Source organism: Oryctolagus cuniculus, chromosome 13, assembly GCF_051225735.1.
Source record: "Oryctolagus cuniculus isolate XC-2025 breed Fujian yellow rabbit chromosome 13, ASM5122573v1, whole genome shotgun sequence".
Classification (NCBI taxonomy): Eukaryota; Metazoa; Chordata; class Mammalia; order Lagomorpha; family Leporidae; genus Oryctolagus; species Oryctolagus cuniculus.
Window position 1 is genome coordinate 72,484,546 of NC_142879.1, and position 19,205 is coordinate 72,503,750.

At 42.9% G+C, this 19,205-nt stretch overlaps 1 protein-coding gene across 40 annotated transcripts in view; it reads right to left on the bottom strand.

The window, feature by feature from the left end:
• CELF2 (CUGBP Elav-like family member 2) overlaps positions 1-19,205 on the bottom strand; it is a 939,267-nt gene that overhangs the window by 341,481 nt on the left and 578,581 nt on the right. For 7 of the 40 annotated variants that reach the window (XM_051820879.3, XM_051820866.3, XM_051820877.3 and 4 more), the window contains exon 1: positions 13,125-14,090. The exons of 17 other annotated variants lie outside the window; for them this stretch is intronic. In XM_051820879.3, coding sequence (XP_051676839.1) covers positions 13,125-13,198 — 74 coding nt within the window. In that variant the 5' untranslated portion in view covers positions 13,199-14,090. Of the gene's footprint in view, positions 1-12,705; positions 12,802-12,880; positions 14,091-17,942; positions 18,223-19,205 lie in introns of those variants that run through there. 16 more of the 40 variants (XM_070055760.2, XM_070055750.2, XM_070055739.2 and 13 more) reach the window with 9 other exon arrangements.

Genomic DNA, 19,205 nt, shown 5'->3' on the forward strand with positions numbered 1-19,205 from the left:
AGCTGGTCAGCACCTAAAGTTCACTGTCTTCTTACTTTAAGGTTCACTTATTCTACTGCCTACCCACGTGGCCTACTTATAAAGAACAGGGGAACAAAATGGATTTAACTGTGGGAAGAATACCACATAAAGTAGCCAACTGAGGGTGACAGTGGGGAGTGAACATCACCCGAGAACTTTTTTACTGATTCACAGTAAGACAAAGTATGGGCTGCAGGCGACCCTAAAGCAGATGTAAAAATTAAGTAAAAGGGGGAAATGCCAGGTGTATAATGAAACCCCCAAAGGAAAACTTTTTATAAAATATGCTGTTATTGAAATGAAGAACAGGGATCCACCTCAACACTGAATGTTAATTGCTTCCTTATCTCAGCAGTGAAAATCTGCCTCAGGCGTTAAGACAGCTTGACACTGCTCTGGTGTCCCTTACCACTGACCCATCTCTTACAACATTCTTGCCTTCCAGACTCAGAAATTGGCCTGGCAATGAAATTAAAATCAAGCAAAAGTAATTTATATCAAAGAGCACAAAAGAGACACAAGACTGCTGAGTCAGAGCAAGGAACTCGAATTTCACATTCACAATCCATATAATTCAGATGCCAATGTGCCAACTGGCACATCCCAATTCAACCTGCTTTTGGTCTTAGAAGAATCGAGGAATCCCTCAAAAGACTGACAACCTCCAGGCCAAACTTTGAGGTGATACAATACAAAGACCTTAGGTTCATGCTGGAGCTGTCAGCACTTATCATGCTATAGAATCTCAATAACCTCATTTGTAAAATAGGACTTACCTTGCAAAATTTTTCTGAAGATTATGATGCTTTATATCAATTCCTCAGCCTAATGGCTGAACACTGCTGTATCCTAAATCAAGAACCAATATTATAAAACCTGTCAGAAAATGTACCCACAAGAAGGCAGTATCCCTTAAAGGTGTTACTAAACAATGTGAGTGCGTGTACACACACACACACACACACCAAAAAGCAGCAAGTGGCTGTCAGAAAATTAGTTTTATTGACATAAGAAAACATCTTTTGGCTTCCAAATCTGCACAATTATTTTCTTGAACAGAGAAGAGATAGTTTGGGTAAAAAGAATCACATACTAAGCAGACCTGAAAAACAAGCCATAGTTAGGGGCATGATAAAGGTCACTATTTATTATAGCTAGACACAAAACCTTGGCCCAACTGAAAGTCTGTCTATAAAGTTAATTAGAGTTCTTCCAGGAAGATAAGATAAAACGTGCTGATTACAAAGTACCAATTAATTTGTATGGAAACATTTGTACCAGCTGCATGGCTGCCCCTCTTTTCTAAATATTTTGCTAGCTTTTGGCCATACATCTAGTTTTCCTTACCAAACAATCTAAGGAACAGCAATAACCTCTGATGTTGCCAAAGTCTCCCCTGTCTTCATCAAAGTCCTATCTGGTTCACCGTGTTTAAATAAAATGCCCTGTTATGTGGGGCTGATCCTGCATCTTGGAGGTGACATTCACGGCCTAGAGAATTTCTCCACAATCAAAATCATGCTCTTAGCCACAGAAGGTGCCAAGTATTCCCCTGGCCTGTCACAGAGGATATTCCTCAGCCAATGAACTCACACAGCAAAGCGTTAGGCTTGCAAACTGAATCTGTTCGTGTCAGATCTTAATGCATCAAATGACTTACAGCATGAGAAGCAAATCTTCACATTACGGTGGCTCTGATGGCTAAGCACTCTATCAGCTCTGTCAGAAGAAGGAAATGCCTGTTTATTAAGCACACAGAGAGAGCAACTAGAGTGTATCCTGTCGCTGGGCAGCAATTAGGTAAACACCACACAGCAAACAACACACACACTATCAAGTCTTAACTCTACACCACCCTTTCCATAGAGCAACAATCACAGATTCCTTCTCCACGTGGTTTCCCCCAAGAGGCACTACATCCATGTTCTGCTGGCCCTGTGTGGTCTGAGGAGCTAATGATGCTGTTGGCTACAGGCCTACAATATCCCCCCAACCATATTCATATCATCAGAATTCTTTCCTTAATGGCTGGGTTTCTGCTAGGGTTAGGTTCCCATTTTGTGAGACCCAGCCTTTAGATTGTGTAGCTGATTTCTTTCCCTTAAGAAAATCAAAATCGGTATCCACAGGAATCGAGACAGGCTTTTCAGAAAGCACATATGGGAATATTGGATGGAGATACTGCTTTTGCTTCAGCCCCTTCCAGAACGGAAGGTCTGACCACAAGTTCACAGTTGGTACATGAACTACATTTTATTTATCAATCACCATGCAGAAAAAGGAGGGAGGAAAAAAAAAAAAAACAGTATTCCTACCAGTCTGGAGGACTGAGCATTTTCTGAAAGTTTATGTGGGAACGACACTGCTTTAGGAGTGTGTGTCTGAGGCTTTAAAGCATCAATGTTCAGAAGAAGTAAACCTTAAGTGTCCTATTATAATGAAGTTTCATTATAGTAGATTCTCCCAGGAAACACAGGTGGTTTTGTGGTCAGTTTTAAGTACCATGAAGCTATAAAATATTTAGGGTATCATTCCTTTCCCAACATCAGTCTCACAATAATACTGCAGGGCAAGTAAGAAGCCTGTTTTATTATCCTTATTTTTTAGTTGAGAAATCTTGACAAGTCACAAAGACTTGCAGTAGGCCCGGAAAAAACAACAACAACAACAAGGAAAAAAAATAAAATAAAAAATAAAGCTGAAGACAAGTCAGGAGAAGACCAGAGGCTGGTGCTTAGTAGATGACTGACCGGCCATGAAGGTCCACCTTCCAGCCTGTTGCTAGGAAAGACCCTAAAGCTATGTCTCCAGAGAGTCCATTCTCCCACACACAGGGCAAGTGGCCCTGACAGGTAGAAATCATCACAGAGGAAGTTATTTCTCACTGAAAATTAAAATCCAAACATAGCCAGAGTGAATTAGAATGGGTTTTGTCTTGAGACACACAGTTCCTGAATTCTGCCTGATGAAACAAAGTAAATTTGATGACAAGTATTCCATCACCATCACCACCAACAACAAAAATGATTTGCCTCTTAGTCTCCTTTCCAATGCAGTCTTTGTGTAAGGGGCCTCAGAGAGCACAAGTAAGCAAAATTGTGTTCAAAGTGTTCTAGCATAAATACAGAGACAGCACAAATACCATCCATCGAAAATGCTGGGGCCGGCGCCGCGGCTCACTAGGCTAATCCTCCGCCTTGCAGTGCCGGCACACCGGGTTCTAGTCCCGGTCGGGGCACCGGATTCTGTCCCAGTTGCCCCTCTTCCAGGCCAGCTCTCTGCTGTGGCCAGGGAGTGCAGTGGAGGATGGCCCAAGTGCTTGGGCCCTGCACCCCATGGGAGCCCAGGATAAGTACCTGGCTCCTGCCATCGGATCAGCGCGGTGCGCCGGCCGCAATGCGCCGGCTGCGGCAGCCATTGGAGGGTGAACCAACAGCAAAAGGAAGACCTTTCTCTCTGTCTCTCTCTCTCACTGTCCACTCTGCCTGTCAAAAAAAAAAAAAAAAAATGCTGGAAGCAACTTTTCTACATCTACTTGTTAAAGGCAATGCAGATCAGGAGCCAGGAAAATACAGACTACTGAACACAAATTATACTGATGGGAAACGTGATTTAATATAAAGACAGACTTAATACTAGGAAACTGCTTCAAGAGAGCTACCAGTGTGTTCTAAAACATACAGGCTTCTCAAAGGATTCAGGTGATTTCTCTCAACCATGACACCAGGAAGGGATGGTTGAGCAGACAATGGGAGTTAGGAGGCAAGATGTTACCAGCAAGGACTGGAGAGAGTAACTGCAGTTGGAGGCTTCCTGGTGACAATTTTGAGAAGGCAAACACAGCTGCAGCATAGCCAAATATAATTGGCCAAGACAATGACATCCATAAAGTTAATCATTCTGAAATATGCTACCCTTATGCTCAACCCGAAAACTCAACACCCCTTCTGTAATGTAGGAAGTCAAAATACAGTTTTATGCCTAGAAACATGCAGCTGCTCCAGTGGAATTTACAAGTGGATGACCTAGGTATTTAGATACCGCTCTCCTCTCTCAACTCCAATCTTGCCAACTACGTCACAGAGAGATGTGGCCCCTTCTTTTGAAATTTAGGAAACTGCTCAGGAAAAGGACAATGATACGGTCTCAGGATTAAGACTGAAATCAGGAAATCATATCAAAGGCAACATGAAAACTTTAGAAGAAGCTGCGCTGTTCATGACCTCACTAAATCTAGTGTGGGGGACAAAGAATCAGGATTGAACTGTAAATCAAATCAGCATAACTAAACCGATTACATTCGTCCTCTACCAAATGCTTTCCTTCTTCGTGCTTTTTCTTTCTCCTCTATTTTTCCCCGACAGTTTTTCAAGGACAAAATGAAATGTTAGATCTCCACCTCTACTTTCTTTACTTGCTTGATACCCAATGCTCTCCTCTGGGTTCCAACAGAAAACAACTAGGGATGAGGATATGTGTGCAGGTTTAAATGGGTTTACACCAACTCAGCCCTTAAAGGGCTCAAACACCTTCTATTCAACCATTTTTATTCTGTTCAGCAGAATCTAAAGTGTTCAGTTACATGTTTGACTCCCGATACGCAACCATTAAAAAATTTCAAAGACTCCCTTTTGATAGCAGGAGGCTATGGGACAACCATATGGATCATATAAAAATGGTGGCAGCAGCCAAAAAGTACCAGGCTGGCCATTATGCAAACAAGAAAATATCCCCATATAGCACCCACTGTCCAGATTTTTCTGTGAAGAGTCTTCTCCCTCCCTATTCTAAATCTAAAAGATTTTGACAGTTGCAATATATCATTCCAACTGAGAAACATAGGGGTCCCCAGCTATGCAGCAAAGATAAAAAAAAAAAAAGGCCACTATACAGGGAAGGAGGGTCTTCACTTTCCACCAATGAAACATGACAGGGTTATCAGAGTGAACTTCTTTTTTTCACCTTTTACAGATATTAATCTCAAGTCCTGGAAAAGAGTCAAAACACAGTCCTGAGACCTTTCTTTAAGTGATACTACTGGTGTGCAACACAGCACATCTGTGGTCAAGACTGTGCCATACATCTTTGGTCAAGATGTAAAACCTCTCTGAAACTTAAGTTTTGTGGTTTTTGTTTTGTTTTGTTTTGTTTTGTTTTTGACATGCAGAGTTAGAAAGAGAGAGAGAAAGAAAGGTCTTCCTTCTGTTGGTTCACCCCACAAATGGCTGCTACGGCAGGCACATTGCACCGATCCGAAGCCAGGAGCCAGGTGTTTCCTCCTGGTCTCCCATGCAGGTGCAGGGCCCAAGAACTTGGGCCATCCTCCACTGCCTTCCCGTGCCACAGCAGAGAATTGGACTGGAAGAGGAGCAACCGGGACAGGATCTGGTGCCCCAACCGGGACTAGAACCCGGGGTGCCGGCGCCACAGGCGGAGGAGTAGCCAAGTGAGCAGCAGCACCGGCTCTTAAGTTTAACCATTGCAAAAGTACTAACCTACAAAAACATGCTACTCTGTATAACAATTTCATGAGTTTTATAAACAAGGACCATTGAAGAGTCAGATATTCTAAGAAAGTGAAGAATTAGACCACTAAGGTGGGTTTCTGGGGTCAGTGCTATAGTGTGGCAGGTTAAGCCACCACTAGCAAGGACATTATCCCAAACTGGAGTGGCTGTTTAAGCCCTGGATTCTCTGCCTCTGATCTAGTTTCTTATTAATGAGCCTGAGAAAGGAGAAGATAGCCCAACTACTTGGGCCCCTGCCAACCCTATGAGAGATATGGATGGAGTTTCTGGATTGTAGTTTCAGCCTGGTCCAGCCCTGGCCATTGAGGACATTTGAGGAATAAACCAGCAGACGGAAGATCTTTGTCTATCCCTCCCTCCCTCTTTTTTATCATTCTGCCTTTCAAATACTCTTTGGGTTTCCATAATCATACTCATATGTACACATATACAAAACTTTATGTCCCCTGAACCCAGTCAGTTATGTAAGGTGAAATACGTAAGAGCATACTTAATAAATTACGATACTTAAAACTTTTATATAGTTTCATTTTTTCGAATGTACAATTTGTTAGACCTATTCATATGTCTTCACCAGCAGCTGGGAATCCCCTCTGCCTTGGTATTTCTGGTATGAATTACTTGAGCTCTCTGCTTTGAAACCAGTTGTTTAAGTCCTTTACCAGGAGTTCCTGAAGGGCTACCCTAAACAGGAAAACTGAGAACTTTCAGGCTGTCAAAGACCACGGCTAGCACTCTAAGTTTCTAGTTGGGAACTGCCTTACAGAGTTTGTTCTAAATAGCTCTGTCAAATAAAACCAAGCTAACTGAGTTTATCTGGAACTCTGCCTTTGGGTTGCCTCTTCTTTTTGGCCTCACCCCTAGATTTGTTCACGGGCTCTTTTAATTGGCCAACTTTCTTCTTGTCATCTTTGAGAAGTATGGTTAAGGTCAGAGAGCAGTGTCGACCACTGCAGCATTGCAAGATGTCTGATAAAAAGGAAGTGATGCTCAACAAAACTTTTTAAAGCTGTCCAAAAGTTACATTAAAACATCAAATAAATCAGCCTAAGTTAATTGCATTCCAAGTATGGCGTCACCACCTTCATCAGTGCAAGCAGGAAATCTTCAGTCCTTGAGACTGTAAATATCAGACGCAGCAGCTGCTGGGTTGGGGATTTTGATTTCCAGTTACAACAGAAAGGTTTGTATATTATTTCAATTATTGATACTCAGGGGCCTAAAGCCCTGGCCTGAAGCGCTGGCATCCCATATGGGTACCAGTTCGAGACTCAGCTGCTCCACTTCTGATTCAGCTCTCTGCTATGGCCTGGGAAAGCAGAAGATGGCCCAAGTCCTTGGGCCTCTGCACCTGCGTGGGAGACCAAGAAACTCCTGGCTCCTGGCTTTGAATCAGCGCAGCTCTGGCTATTGAGGCCAATTGAGGAGTGAACCAGCAGATGGAAGACCTCCCCGCACCTCCCCGCCTCCGCCTCTCCTCTCTCTATGTAACTCTGACTTTCAAATAAATAAATACATCTTTTAAAAAAATTATTGATACTCACTATCAAAATATCATATCCCATCTTTAAATCACTATCACTATGAAAAGTGATCCTGGTCAACTGGTCATCTATCTGCCTAACTCTTACAACCACCACCCCACCCCCACTCCCACCCCACCCCCACTGACCTAAAGGAAGCACAGATTATTTAAACTGAGATCTCTACAGATTAGATTTCAAATCTGACCTTAAGTAAAAGGCCACATAAACCTAGTTAAAAAAAAAAGTACAGAATAAACTGAAATGGTATTTAAATCTAAATGCAGCCTAAATTTAACTTACATAAATCTTTAGGAGGAAAAAATGGGTCTAATAATTTGCTGGTAAGGTGGCTCTGAGGCATTTGTTTACATGGAGTAATTAAAATTTAGCCAAAACCTGAATTTGTACTCATATGTCATTTGAGAGCCATGATTACATATTAATTAGCATTATATTTCAGATTATCAGCTGATTTTAAAACATAACTCTCAGTATGAACATAACATACAATCCGGAGTTCATAAAAGAGACCGTTCATAGAACTCCAGATTGGCACTGGAGGTGTAAATCTCAAATATGCTCACAAGGCATTTCAACCACATAACTGGAATTATCCTTCTATAAAAATAGTCGGAGTAATCACTTTCTGTCATGATTTATAACAAACAGGGAAAGTGAAACTGCTCAGCATCTCCCTAAATGTTTCCCCCTTTCCTTTAAAACTCCTTTAGGAGGAGTCTCAAGTTCACACTAAATGAAAAAGCCAGTCCCAGGAGGAGAAGGAGGTTTCCATGCCTTCACATCTGGATTCAGAGCATGAGGATATTGGACGGCACAATTAAACAGTGATGATGCTAACGGGGAATAATTATTTTACAATTACCTGAGAGCATCACATTTACTGCTCTAATTAGTTTTTGTTTCCCACATAGGTTTTTCCAGGAATGTGCAGCTCCATTTCTCTTAGGTTTAGCAAGAGGCTTATCTTAAGGAAAAATAAAAATACATTTTCTGCACTGCTACACAAGTAGCACAGCACTGATGCTGGCTTCATTATATTACTCAGTACCTCCTTGATAGAAACAAACAGGATGGCAGGAGAACTTGTGGGTGCTAATGACCTGGAAATCATTAGTTTCCAAGTCTCCCTTTCTACCCAATTGTAAAGCAAATATAACATCCAGAAACTCCTCTTTGTGGCGGCCTAATTGGTAAACAAGAACCAAAAATGTGACCCTCCCCTGAAGGAACAAAACCCACCAACAGTAATACTGCTAAAGTGGAAATAAGGACTTGATAAGTTTTGGCTAAAGTTGAGCATTGAAAGTAAACCCCATCAATACCTTACTAATTGAGTTCCTTGAGACATGCTGAAAATATAACATTTTCCATAAAATGCAAATAAGGGATGCTTATAGTATTATTTAACATTTGTGAGAGGTGGTTGTTTTTCGTTCTTCAGTTCTTGACAATGACATGTGATTCCCAATGTGATTTCTGGTCTCTTAAATCTACATGTAAGTCTCAACAATGCAAACTACCTGGAATTTCCGCACAAGAGCTGGATGGTATCATTGCTGGCTGTACTACACACAAGTGTATCATATAATTTTGCATGCCAAAACATTACCTCTCTTTTCACAAGAGGTAAGTGAGTGTTTAACTTGTAAGAAACAAAACCACAAGGGAGAGGTAAAGAAAAATGCAAAGCTGAGGACTGATGTATACAAGAGATTGCAGTTTTATTTATTTATTTTTTTATCAGAGGCCAAATATAGTGTTGGTATAGCTGTCAGGGGAGGGGAAAAAAAAAACACTCTAAATGATCCCATGAAATCTTAATTACTAGGTTCGTATCTGAAAACTCTATCTCCTTTTTATCTTGTCTTGCAAGGTGCTTGTTTCCCCAGTTCACTGCATCTCATCAACAGATGCCAAAGCAACCTCGATCCAGCACATTACAATTAAACAAGACTTCACAATTAAAATAATACCTCTGCCCAGATCAAAGATGACATTCATGCTCTAAAAAGCCAATGTGGGATGAATTTCTGGTCTCAAAAAGCAGCTGATACTAAAATATGCACTGTTAACTGAGAAATCCTGCCTGGAAAAATATTTTTAACATTTTCCTTAAAGAATCATATGCATGGCTCTTTGTTTAGAGTTTTCTCATTTTCATTTCCTTTCATAACCATAATAGAATCAGGTAATAAATGACAGCTATCCTAGTGTTTTATTATTTACAATTGCATTTTCCCAATAAACTTTAAGCACCATAAGGGGCGGAGGAGTGGGCATGGAGAAGGACTCCATTGCTTTTGATCTTCATCTCGCTTTGCAAACCAACAAATTTTTAACTCAAATATTCTTTTCTTAGCTACTGAACGTGTGTAATAATTGAATTTGAAACAAAGAAAATAGAAAATGATGCATCATATGTCAATCCTCAATCGGTGACATGTACGTGTTTCTCACAAAGTTCATTCTTAGCAGTTTGGTTTCCTAATCAAACCTATGTCGTATACTTTTATTTGCAGTTCTCTCTTCACTCCCTAGTAACACAGGAACATACATGTACATATACCTCTCCCCCACCCACACATGAAAACCACGGCTTTGCCATCTACCACCTCTATGGCATGAGCACGCATGTATCCTCTGTGAGCATAATCTGTAAAATGGAGATAATCCCCAACCTGCAGATCTGTGAAGATCAGAGATGGTCTAAGTAAGATATCCTGGGACACTGCGGGTACCTAACTCATGACACACACCTTTTGTCAGTTTTTTGGGGGGAAGCAGGGATAACTCTGCCTCCTTGGACTAGGCATACTCCCCTTCAAACATTTTCTTAATCTATAAGCCCTTGTAACAGTGATGTCCCCAGGACTACCTTTCAGCGTAACTATACTCCAACAGATATTTTTGACGAACTTAAAAAAAAAGCTCATTCACCAAGCTGATTAATTTACAGTCAAGGTAACTTTTCTTGTTTTCAGTAGGTTATTTTTCATACATAAAAAAATAAGATTTCATTTTAATTCATTGGTAACCTCTTCTTGGTATCTAACATCACAAATCTGAATACTTTTTAAGCTACCCTCTTGCAAATGTGTTCATTTATAATTTCTCAATTCTAAGATAGCATTTCTCAGTCTTATTTTAAAATTCACATATATACCTCAATTCATTTATATGATATGAATAAAAAGGTGAAACAATGAAAGAGAAATTCCCTCCTCCAACCCAAAGCCAACTGCCCCATTTTACAAAAGAATGAAAAAAAAAAAATCTGTTCCCATTTTCATTGCACCTGCTGTACATGATATTCTATAATAACACAAAGACTTCCATAGTAAAGATTATTGAAAACGCCCATTTCCATTCATAATGCTGGTATCACCCCAATAATTCGAAGCATATGTTACAGTGATTATATTCCACGAGAGAGTCCTAAATGATACGGGCTCTTTGAACACTGACTGGCTCGTGGGGCCATCAAGCTTAATAATTCATCTCAAAAAGCTATTTGTTCATCTGCCTTGAGGACTCAAACGTATTACATCTTGCAAACTTATCTAATACATTCTTGTGGGAAAACGCCATTGAAAATATGTTCTGCTTTAGAAAATCAACAAACACACACACACAAAAAACAACAACCCACCATGCTTTATTTAAGTTCCTTTTAGGAACAGGCCAATACCTAGCAGAGTGCAATTTAGTCCAGATGGCAATATACTATAGATGACAACCAGTCCCCAAAACAATGAATCCACACTATTTTCTCAACTGTGTGAATATGGTATTAAAATATACCGACTTTGTGGGTTTTAAGCATTTTGTTCTCTCCTACACACCTCTGACCCCAAATACACTATCTACTATAAGTACAAATTACTTTGGAAAAGTGAGTATTCTCAGGATTATGAAGATATACAATAGTTATCTTGGACATAAACCTCATTTAGAAATCTTTTTGTTTTTTTTGTTTAATAAAACACCAGTTAACAAAAGCTGCAAACAATCTGGGTTTGATTCCAAAGCCTATCGTTTGGAAATAACTAACATTTGGAAGAGCAGTGGCAGAAGTCACGTTAGGATTTCTAGAGCCTCCGTGGGTAAGATACAAAGCCTCTGTTGACAGCAAAGACTTTCAACAAGCCACACGCATCCACCAAATGTAAAAGACAAATTAAATTTTCATAATTCATAGTGTAATTGGCAAGGGAGTGCAGCTTTAGGGACCATTAATGCTTCACACTCATAGAGCACTCAGCAGCTACACATACAGTCATGTAAGTAGCAGGTGACCTTAAATTCGAAATCATGATCAAGCCAGTTCTCTGGTTTAGCCCGGACACTGCAGCCTACAGAGGAGAAACCACAGAAAACTTTCAAACTAGCTCATGTGCAAACATGTACTGTATCCAAGCAGATTTGCACCTTAACAAGGGGATGAGAGAGAGATTTTTAGAAACAAATATCATGGGAGTATTCCTAATCAAGATTAATTTCTCAGAGAAACTGCCAAAAGAAAATCCGATATTTTATGTTATCTTATTAACTCAGTAGAGACAGTAAACCGGATCCTATCCAAGCAAGTTAACATTCAGCGAAAAGGAAAACTTACATTTAAGGGTGCTTGGAGTCTAGCATTCCCCTCCCCCAACTTAAAAAAAAATCCAATCCGAGGGCCTCAATAATTGCCCACTGCGCAGTATCTCAGGAACCTCAACTCTCAACACACTCGAAAAATAATCTAGCATTGCAAGAGAAAGTTGGCTTGCCAGGGAAATGGGTCATAAAGCTTGGAATGGCCTGAGCCTGAGAAGAGGACCGTAAGGTGCCAGAAAGCATAAGGATGTTAGTGCAGGGCTAGAATACAAAACATTGCCTATGCACTCTAACGGCGGCAGCCTTTTTTTTTTTTTTTTTTTTGCGGAAGATTAAATGTAGCCTCGATCCACTCCCAAATTTCTCACCTGAAAAGAGACAGTTTCATACACTCGCTGTCTAAAAAAGACACAGACCTTTCCGTTCCACTCTGGCGATCCATTTTCTATCTCCCAGATTTTCTTTTCTTAACACGCCTGAAATACAAGTCGTTCCTCTAAGACTTGACAGTTTCCTGAGCTGATAAGAGGAACTTTCCTATCGAGACTAACGAGCCAGATAAAAATTCGACACACTTCCCTTTCTTCAGGAATCTCAGCTCGCTACTCCTCCCAATCAACGCTCTACCCCAGCTCCACGACACGTAAAGCCACCAGAATCACATTAATTATTAAATTACAGACTGCATAGATCAGACAAACCATCGTGATTACGTAAAAATTACCTCTAATTTCTGCAACAGATCACACCTGGCTAAGCTTAAGGCTTTGTGATCCCCCCGCATCCCTCCACACAACACCCCCGGCCCCTCCGCTCCCTTCCCCCCTCTTCCCACCTCAGAAAAGCAAGCTTGGCAAAAGCAAAGTCAGAGGAGTGGGTAACTGGGTTAAGGGAGGCGCGCCTTCAGCCCCGCATTTCAACCGACCCAAGCGTGCACACTCGCACGCGCACACCCCGCCCCGGAGCCCGCACCCCGCTGGCCGGTCCCCGGGACGCCGCGCCCCGCTCACCCCGCCGGGATCCAGACGGGCGCCGCGCCCCGTTCTGCTCCCGCCGCCGGGACCCGCTCGCCGGTCCTCCCCCGGACCCTTCGGCCCCGCCCCGGCTCACCCCTGCGGGACCCCGGGACGCAGCCGCGCCCAGCTCGCCGGCCCCGCAACCCCCCTGAGCCCCGCACCGCCTCACCCAGCTCAAACCCCGGGACGCCGCCGCGCCCCGCTCAGCGAAGCACGTCCGGACACTCTCTCCAGCCCGCGTCCAGCGCTGGCTTCCGAAAGCTCAGAGAGGCGGCGGATTCCGGAGCGGCCGGCACGCGTCCCGCAGCCGCGAGCGCCACCCGTCCCCCTTCGCGCCGCGCCGCACAGCGCCGGCCGGCTCTGGAGCGGAGAGAACGCCCGCGCGGCCGCTCGGCCCTGCCGGCTTTACTCACATTCTCTCAGGAACAAGCAGGCGGCCCTCGACCATCATGTCCGGGAGGAAATCCAGCTTGAAGGCAGAAGTCATGTTCTCGGGCGCACGCGGCGGCGGCGGCGGCGGCGGCGGCGCTCGGGCGGGGGGCGGCTCTGCGCGCGTCCGAGCGGCCGCGGGCGGCGCGAGACGGGCAGGGACAGGTGCGCGCGGCCTCCCCCGGCGGCCGCCGAGCGGGCACTTGTCACATTCTCTCCCTGGCGCTCTCCGCCAATCCCCTCCGAAATCCAGTGCTGAGGCGGCGGGCAGCCGAGCGCCAGGTGCGGCGGGGCGGGGGCGGAGCTCCTCGGGCGCCCGCTGCGCCGCTGCTTAACCCCTGCGGGCCCGCCCGGCCCAACCCCGGCCCGCACCCTGCCGCCCCGGGGAGAGAGCCAGCAGGGTAGGCGAGGCCGGCCGGCCGGCCGGCTGGCAGCCGGAGGAGCTGAGCGCCCCGTCCTTCAGCATGGCCACACTTGGCGAAGGTCGCTAAGCTTCCGAAATGCTCGCTCGCTCATTCCCTGCTCTGGCTCCACTCCACTCAATTCCCCATTGCCACGGCACCTGGCACGAGGCCGCAATGGCCACTTGTAGTAGAGGCTTAGAGCCATTGTGGTGCCAGAGCCTGACTCACTTCCAGACCAGAAACACGCTCCCAAGCCGAGGCCACGGGGGACAGGAGCAGCACGAGTGTCTGTGTCGCTGCTCCTTGGCGGGAGATGCTCGCCAGCGGACGTAGGAGCGAACAATGACCGAAAGCGTGCCCGTGGTTGTAGGCAAAGAAAACATCGAATCAATGGCCCAAGCGACATTCAGAGACTTGGAGCAGTGCTTTAAGGAGAAGGACTAATCCGTCTCTGTACAACTGCCTGCCTTTCGCATCATCTTGAACCCAGTACCAAGGATGAGAGACTGAAAGTCACAGTAATAAATCATCTTTTCTTTTAAAACGATAAATCATGAGATCTGTCATTTCCGAGGATTTCACATCATAATTAAAAACCAACAGGGTAAGACTTTATGACTGTTAGGTCTACAGTGTAATGGCCGTGAGCTTAAATGCCCACTTAAGATTTCTGACTGATTTATGAGCACTAATAAGAATGCTGAGAAAAATGGCACAGGGCTTGAACAGAAGCGGGAGAGTTTAATTTTCCCAAGTGATTTGAGAAAGTTTTTGAAAGATAAGTCATTTATAAAGTGACATTCTAATTTAGCTTTCTCATTGTTTGGTTGTTCACCACGTATTCACCAATCTGTGAAACTTCTTGGTGGCATATGTCACATTCCAAATCGGCTTCATAAATTGTGTCCCAGAGGTTTATAGTTCGCCCCTTTTGGAAACCATTGCTTTTTGTTTTATTGTGTCATGAAGTATCTTAAACTTCAAAGATAATGCCACTCAAGTGTGCATACATACACACACGAATGCAATAGATGCTATCATAGTTTATACACAGAGATTACGACTTCATTTAAAAAAAAATCTGATTTTCGCTCTAGTTGTGCTATGGAGCTGGGCCTTCTCCTCACAGATCAAGGCACGCCTGGGAATACAGTCACGGTAGCCAGAGGGTTAGATAAAGTCACCAGTAATTAAGTGTATCAGACACAATATGGAGAAAAGATTGTTTTGATTTTTTTCTCACCAATTTCTTCTGTGATCATGTGCTACCTTCAGACGTTATTAAGGAAAATAGATTTTACCTGTCAACTTTAAATCTGCATTATCAATATTAAGTACAGTCTTGATGGACTGAGCATTACGCAGTAGCCAACCTGAAATACTTAATTAGGTCTACACATTTAATTAACTTGGTTTCCTTCTTCAGCTGAACAATGTATCTGGCTTTTTAACCTTCGGATTCCAAGACAGCGAGATATAAAATGAGACAAACCTTCACTTGAGAATATTACCTTTCCTGAGGAGCCAGTTTGTAGGCTTATAAGGGATTAAGAAACAGTTCCAATAAAATGAATTCTTATGTCCACAAATACCCAACTTCTCCTGATACTAAACTATATTTACTCCCAACTCCAGCTACTGCTGACTGCCTTTGAAATTAAAAGATTTTCATTGGTCTTCAATTATCTTGATAAAGTAATTAGCTGGATAAATGAAGACAAACCTTGACAGCTCTTGTTTTTCCATATATTATTTGCAGAAATCCCTAAGGTACATTATGGCCTGACTATATAACAGACTTGCTTTAGAAAGAATGAGTGAAATGGCCTCCACAACCGAACCAAAACGTGACCATGTTGATCAAATGGAAATGTTTTCCAATCAGCTGTGGAATAAAGCTTTGGACATAGCTACGTTCTATAAGGTAGAACATGCTTCATTAACATGTACACTTCTGAAATATTTATTTTCTCTTTAATTGCATGTGAATTAGTTAGAAGAAGCTGTAGGGAAGCCCTCTTACTGACTTAAGCCTTCTCAGCAGTTTGTTAAATTCTAGCCTCAAATCCCTTGAGGCAATAGTGGATTCAAAGCAGCTTTTAATCATACTATAAGGAGGGTGAAGTAGTATGTAAGTAGGTCATAGAGAGAGAATTACAAGTGCATAGGTTATTGCCTTATTTAACAACTACAGTGTAGCATAGTTTTCAAAGCACATTTGCTTTTACCATTTAAAGTTAGAAGCAAAACCAGGGTCACCTATAAAAGAAAACTCACAGCACATGATATGCTGACGTGACGCAAGGGAAGCTTACGAAGTGTAGCTGAGTTTAAATATGAAGTGCAGCTGAATTTAAATACTGTGGCTACCAAGGACATAAATAATGTAGTGACTGCATGGACACCTGATGTAGGTGCCAGAGAGAAGGAAATCTGCATACGTGCACACGCCCCGTAGATTATACACAACAGTCTTCCAGTTGTAGCTTCATCTCTAATATCTCCTCAGTGTCCTTAATCACAGCACATACACAATAGCTCTTCTTAAAAATATAAATTCCAAATGCTCTTGAGCTTAAAAATGAAAACAAAACACAAACACCCAACCAAATACCACCTGATGAAAAGCTTAAATTTCTCATTTCACTGCTTTGGCAGAAGGGGAAAACACCTAAAAACAACGCATTGGGGTCCTTTATAAATTTTCCTGCAGTAATGAGCCATCAGGTATCATGTTTTGGCACTTGGAGTCATCTGGCAGACAGTGCACTGGGCCACTGCTGAACACTTGGGTTCAATGAGGCTATTTTATAGCCCAGGATCTTATCATCAGCAGTGAGAGGGGACAAGGCCGTCAGCAAGCCTGTCTCATGGACAGGAACTGGTTGGTGACAACGCATTGTGTTGGCATCACTGGGGCTGGGGCCTGTGGGGAACAATGAAGTTTCCTCATAGTTTTAACCCCATTGTATAAAAACCTTAAGCTCTTCTCTGGTCCCATCCCCCTACCTTCCCTAATTGTCTCTCTCTCTCTCTCTCTCTCTCTCTCTCTTTTTTAATCAACTTGCTATTCATTTCCCAAACAAAAGGCAATTCAGGAATTGGAAGCACTTCAAGGGAAAGTTCCTGAATGACCTCATTTTATATGGGGCCTTCCAAGGGGAGTGAGTGCTCTGTGCTGTTTCAGCGCCTCACTTCCCTCCTCATCCCTCATGCTCGCTCAGTTTTGTCCAATGACTATTGTTTAAGCACTGAATTATCACTAACACTTAAAAAAAAGCTCTCAATGGAAACAGACTGCTAATAAATGCATTTGTGCATCAAGTACACATTGGAAGAGTTCTCTTCCTCCCACCTCATTCAATCAATGAACCAGAATATAGCCCATCTATATTCTTTCAATATTTTTGCAAAGTTTACACCATGGAGATCGAAGCCTGACATATTGTGATTAGTGTTTATAACCAAAGAGTTAATTTTCTTCTCCTGCACACAACCCCCTGTATTTGGACAAATTTTCCATTTTTTATGATTGTATAATCCTAACTTTATATATAAAACTTCCCAAATAGAAATCTCTTTAAAAGCAGTAGCTATCAACAATGAAATTACAAAACAAAGATGGATCAGGGCTGCACTGAAGACTCAAAAAGCCTGTCTTGCCTCCCCCCTACCCCCCAACTTCTGGCTACTCATCACACTCCAGAATTCAAAACATCTTTCCCCTATCACGCTTTCAAATTCACAATATATTAACATAGCTGTTTCAGTTGAAAAACAAAAAAAGCCCAGAGTGTTCAGAGCCATTTGGAGCAAGAAATACAGATGCTTTCAGGGAATTTCCGATCATTTCCCGGCAATAAATTTGAAATCCACATGAATTTTAAGTACCTGAGAGAGTATCTGACTTTGTGGCCATGTGTTTGTTCTTGGCTTACTCCAATTTCATTAGCAAGTTGCAAAAATAAACTGATTTTTTAAAGATGGGTTTTAAGAAAACACCCAAACGAATCCTTAAGTGATACGTCATAAATGCATCTTTTCTTGGTTCCATAAAGGTATCACATAAAAATAAATATTTATAGCACCAATCGTAAGTTTAAAACAAGCGCTTATTTTTCTCCATTTTGAAAGCCTCTGGAATAGTGACTTTATCACATTTCTAAAATGATTTAAGCCAAATTAAATGCCTATAAAGATGAATTAGTTATTAAACTCTTATTTTACATTTTTAAGGGAATATTAAGTAGTCACTGTCCCTTGAGAATAGCTTCTACTGGCTTTTTGCAGTCTTGTGTTTTTCTGAATCTGTTTTTAAGAGAGCCAAAAGACAAGATGGTAAGTCTATCTTCCTTCGGCAGAGGCACTCCAGCTGAACGGGGGTCTTTGTATACATACCTGCGAACATGCTCCTGAGACGCCCCTCTAGGATTTTCAGAAGCTTCCATTCCAAGGGGGTGCAATATGAACGCCCTGGATCTCTCAGACCCAGAGCCCAACCATCTCATCATCTCCCTCCCTAACTTGCCCTTGCCTTCTTTTTGTCCTTTCTCCATTATACCACTGCAACAGCTTTGTCTCTCCTCTCTGCCCGTTCTCTCTTAAATGGAAGTCAGTGTCTGAAGCTTTCCTCCACAGCTGTGTGTCTGTGGAGGTTGGTGACTACCAAAGAGAAGCGAGGGGTGGTGGGCTGCTTTATCCGAGAGAGAAATCGAGTTTGACTTGCCTTGACCAAGGCTGATTTCTGAACTAGGAACAGCTGTCTTTGCATTGAACAGTGGGATTCCTTTCCAGACACTACCCAGGAGGAGGAGGGGGAGGAGCGGGAGGAGGGAGAGGAGGCAAGACTGTGGACCATGAAGTGAGTAAATAGGATGTGAAAATTGAGAAGGAGAAGCCTAGGGAAAGGGCGGGGAGACAAAAAAGGCTTCCCTGTCTAGCACAGTGATTTGCACATGGAAGGCACTCTGGGGGAAAAAAAAAAAAACAGTTCTTAGAAGCAATGTTTCAGTTCCCTCTGGAAGATTTGTCCAACTATACCAGGTGCCCTTATCTGGTGCCAGCTTGGCGGCAGGAGCACAATTTATACTTATCGAAGTGAGGTTTTTAACTGTCTCACAATCCACCCTTCAACACCCCTACCCTCTCCACATAGTCTTCCCAAAGGGCCAAAGGTGCTTATCTTATGGTCACGTGTTGTTAACTTTAAAAAAAAAAGGGGGGGGTTGGGGTGGGGAGAAAGCACTGTTTGACAAAATGCAACAGCTGAGTGGCAACAGCTGGGAGGACACACTTAGGGCATAACATTAGGTCCCAGAGAAAGAAGCAACAGGTGGGGCAGAAAGAGAAGAATTGAACAGTCTAAGCTTTTGGGTGTGGTTGTCTGGGACAGATCTTGGCAAGAATGAAAATTGCAACTTAAGAAGGACTCTGTGGGGTCGTAACAGCCTAACAGCCCCATTGGCCTGAATGTCTCTGCTTTTTCTGAAGAAGAAAATACATCTTGGAAAAGAGTGAGGATTAAGAGAGCAAAAGCTAGGGTTTCTGTAAAACAAAGCGCACGAATCCACTTTACTCACAAAGATAACTGATCCCCACCAAACAGCTTCTAGCTACCAGGACGGAAGACATATGATCTGGTGTGTGCAGATCAGACGGTGG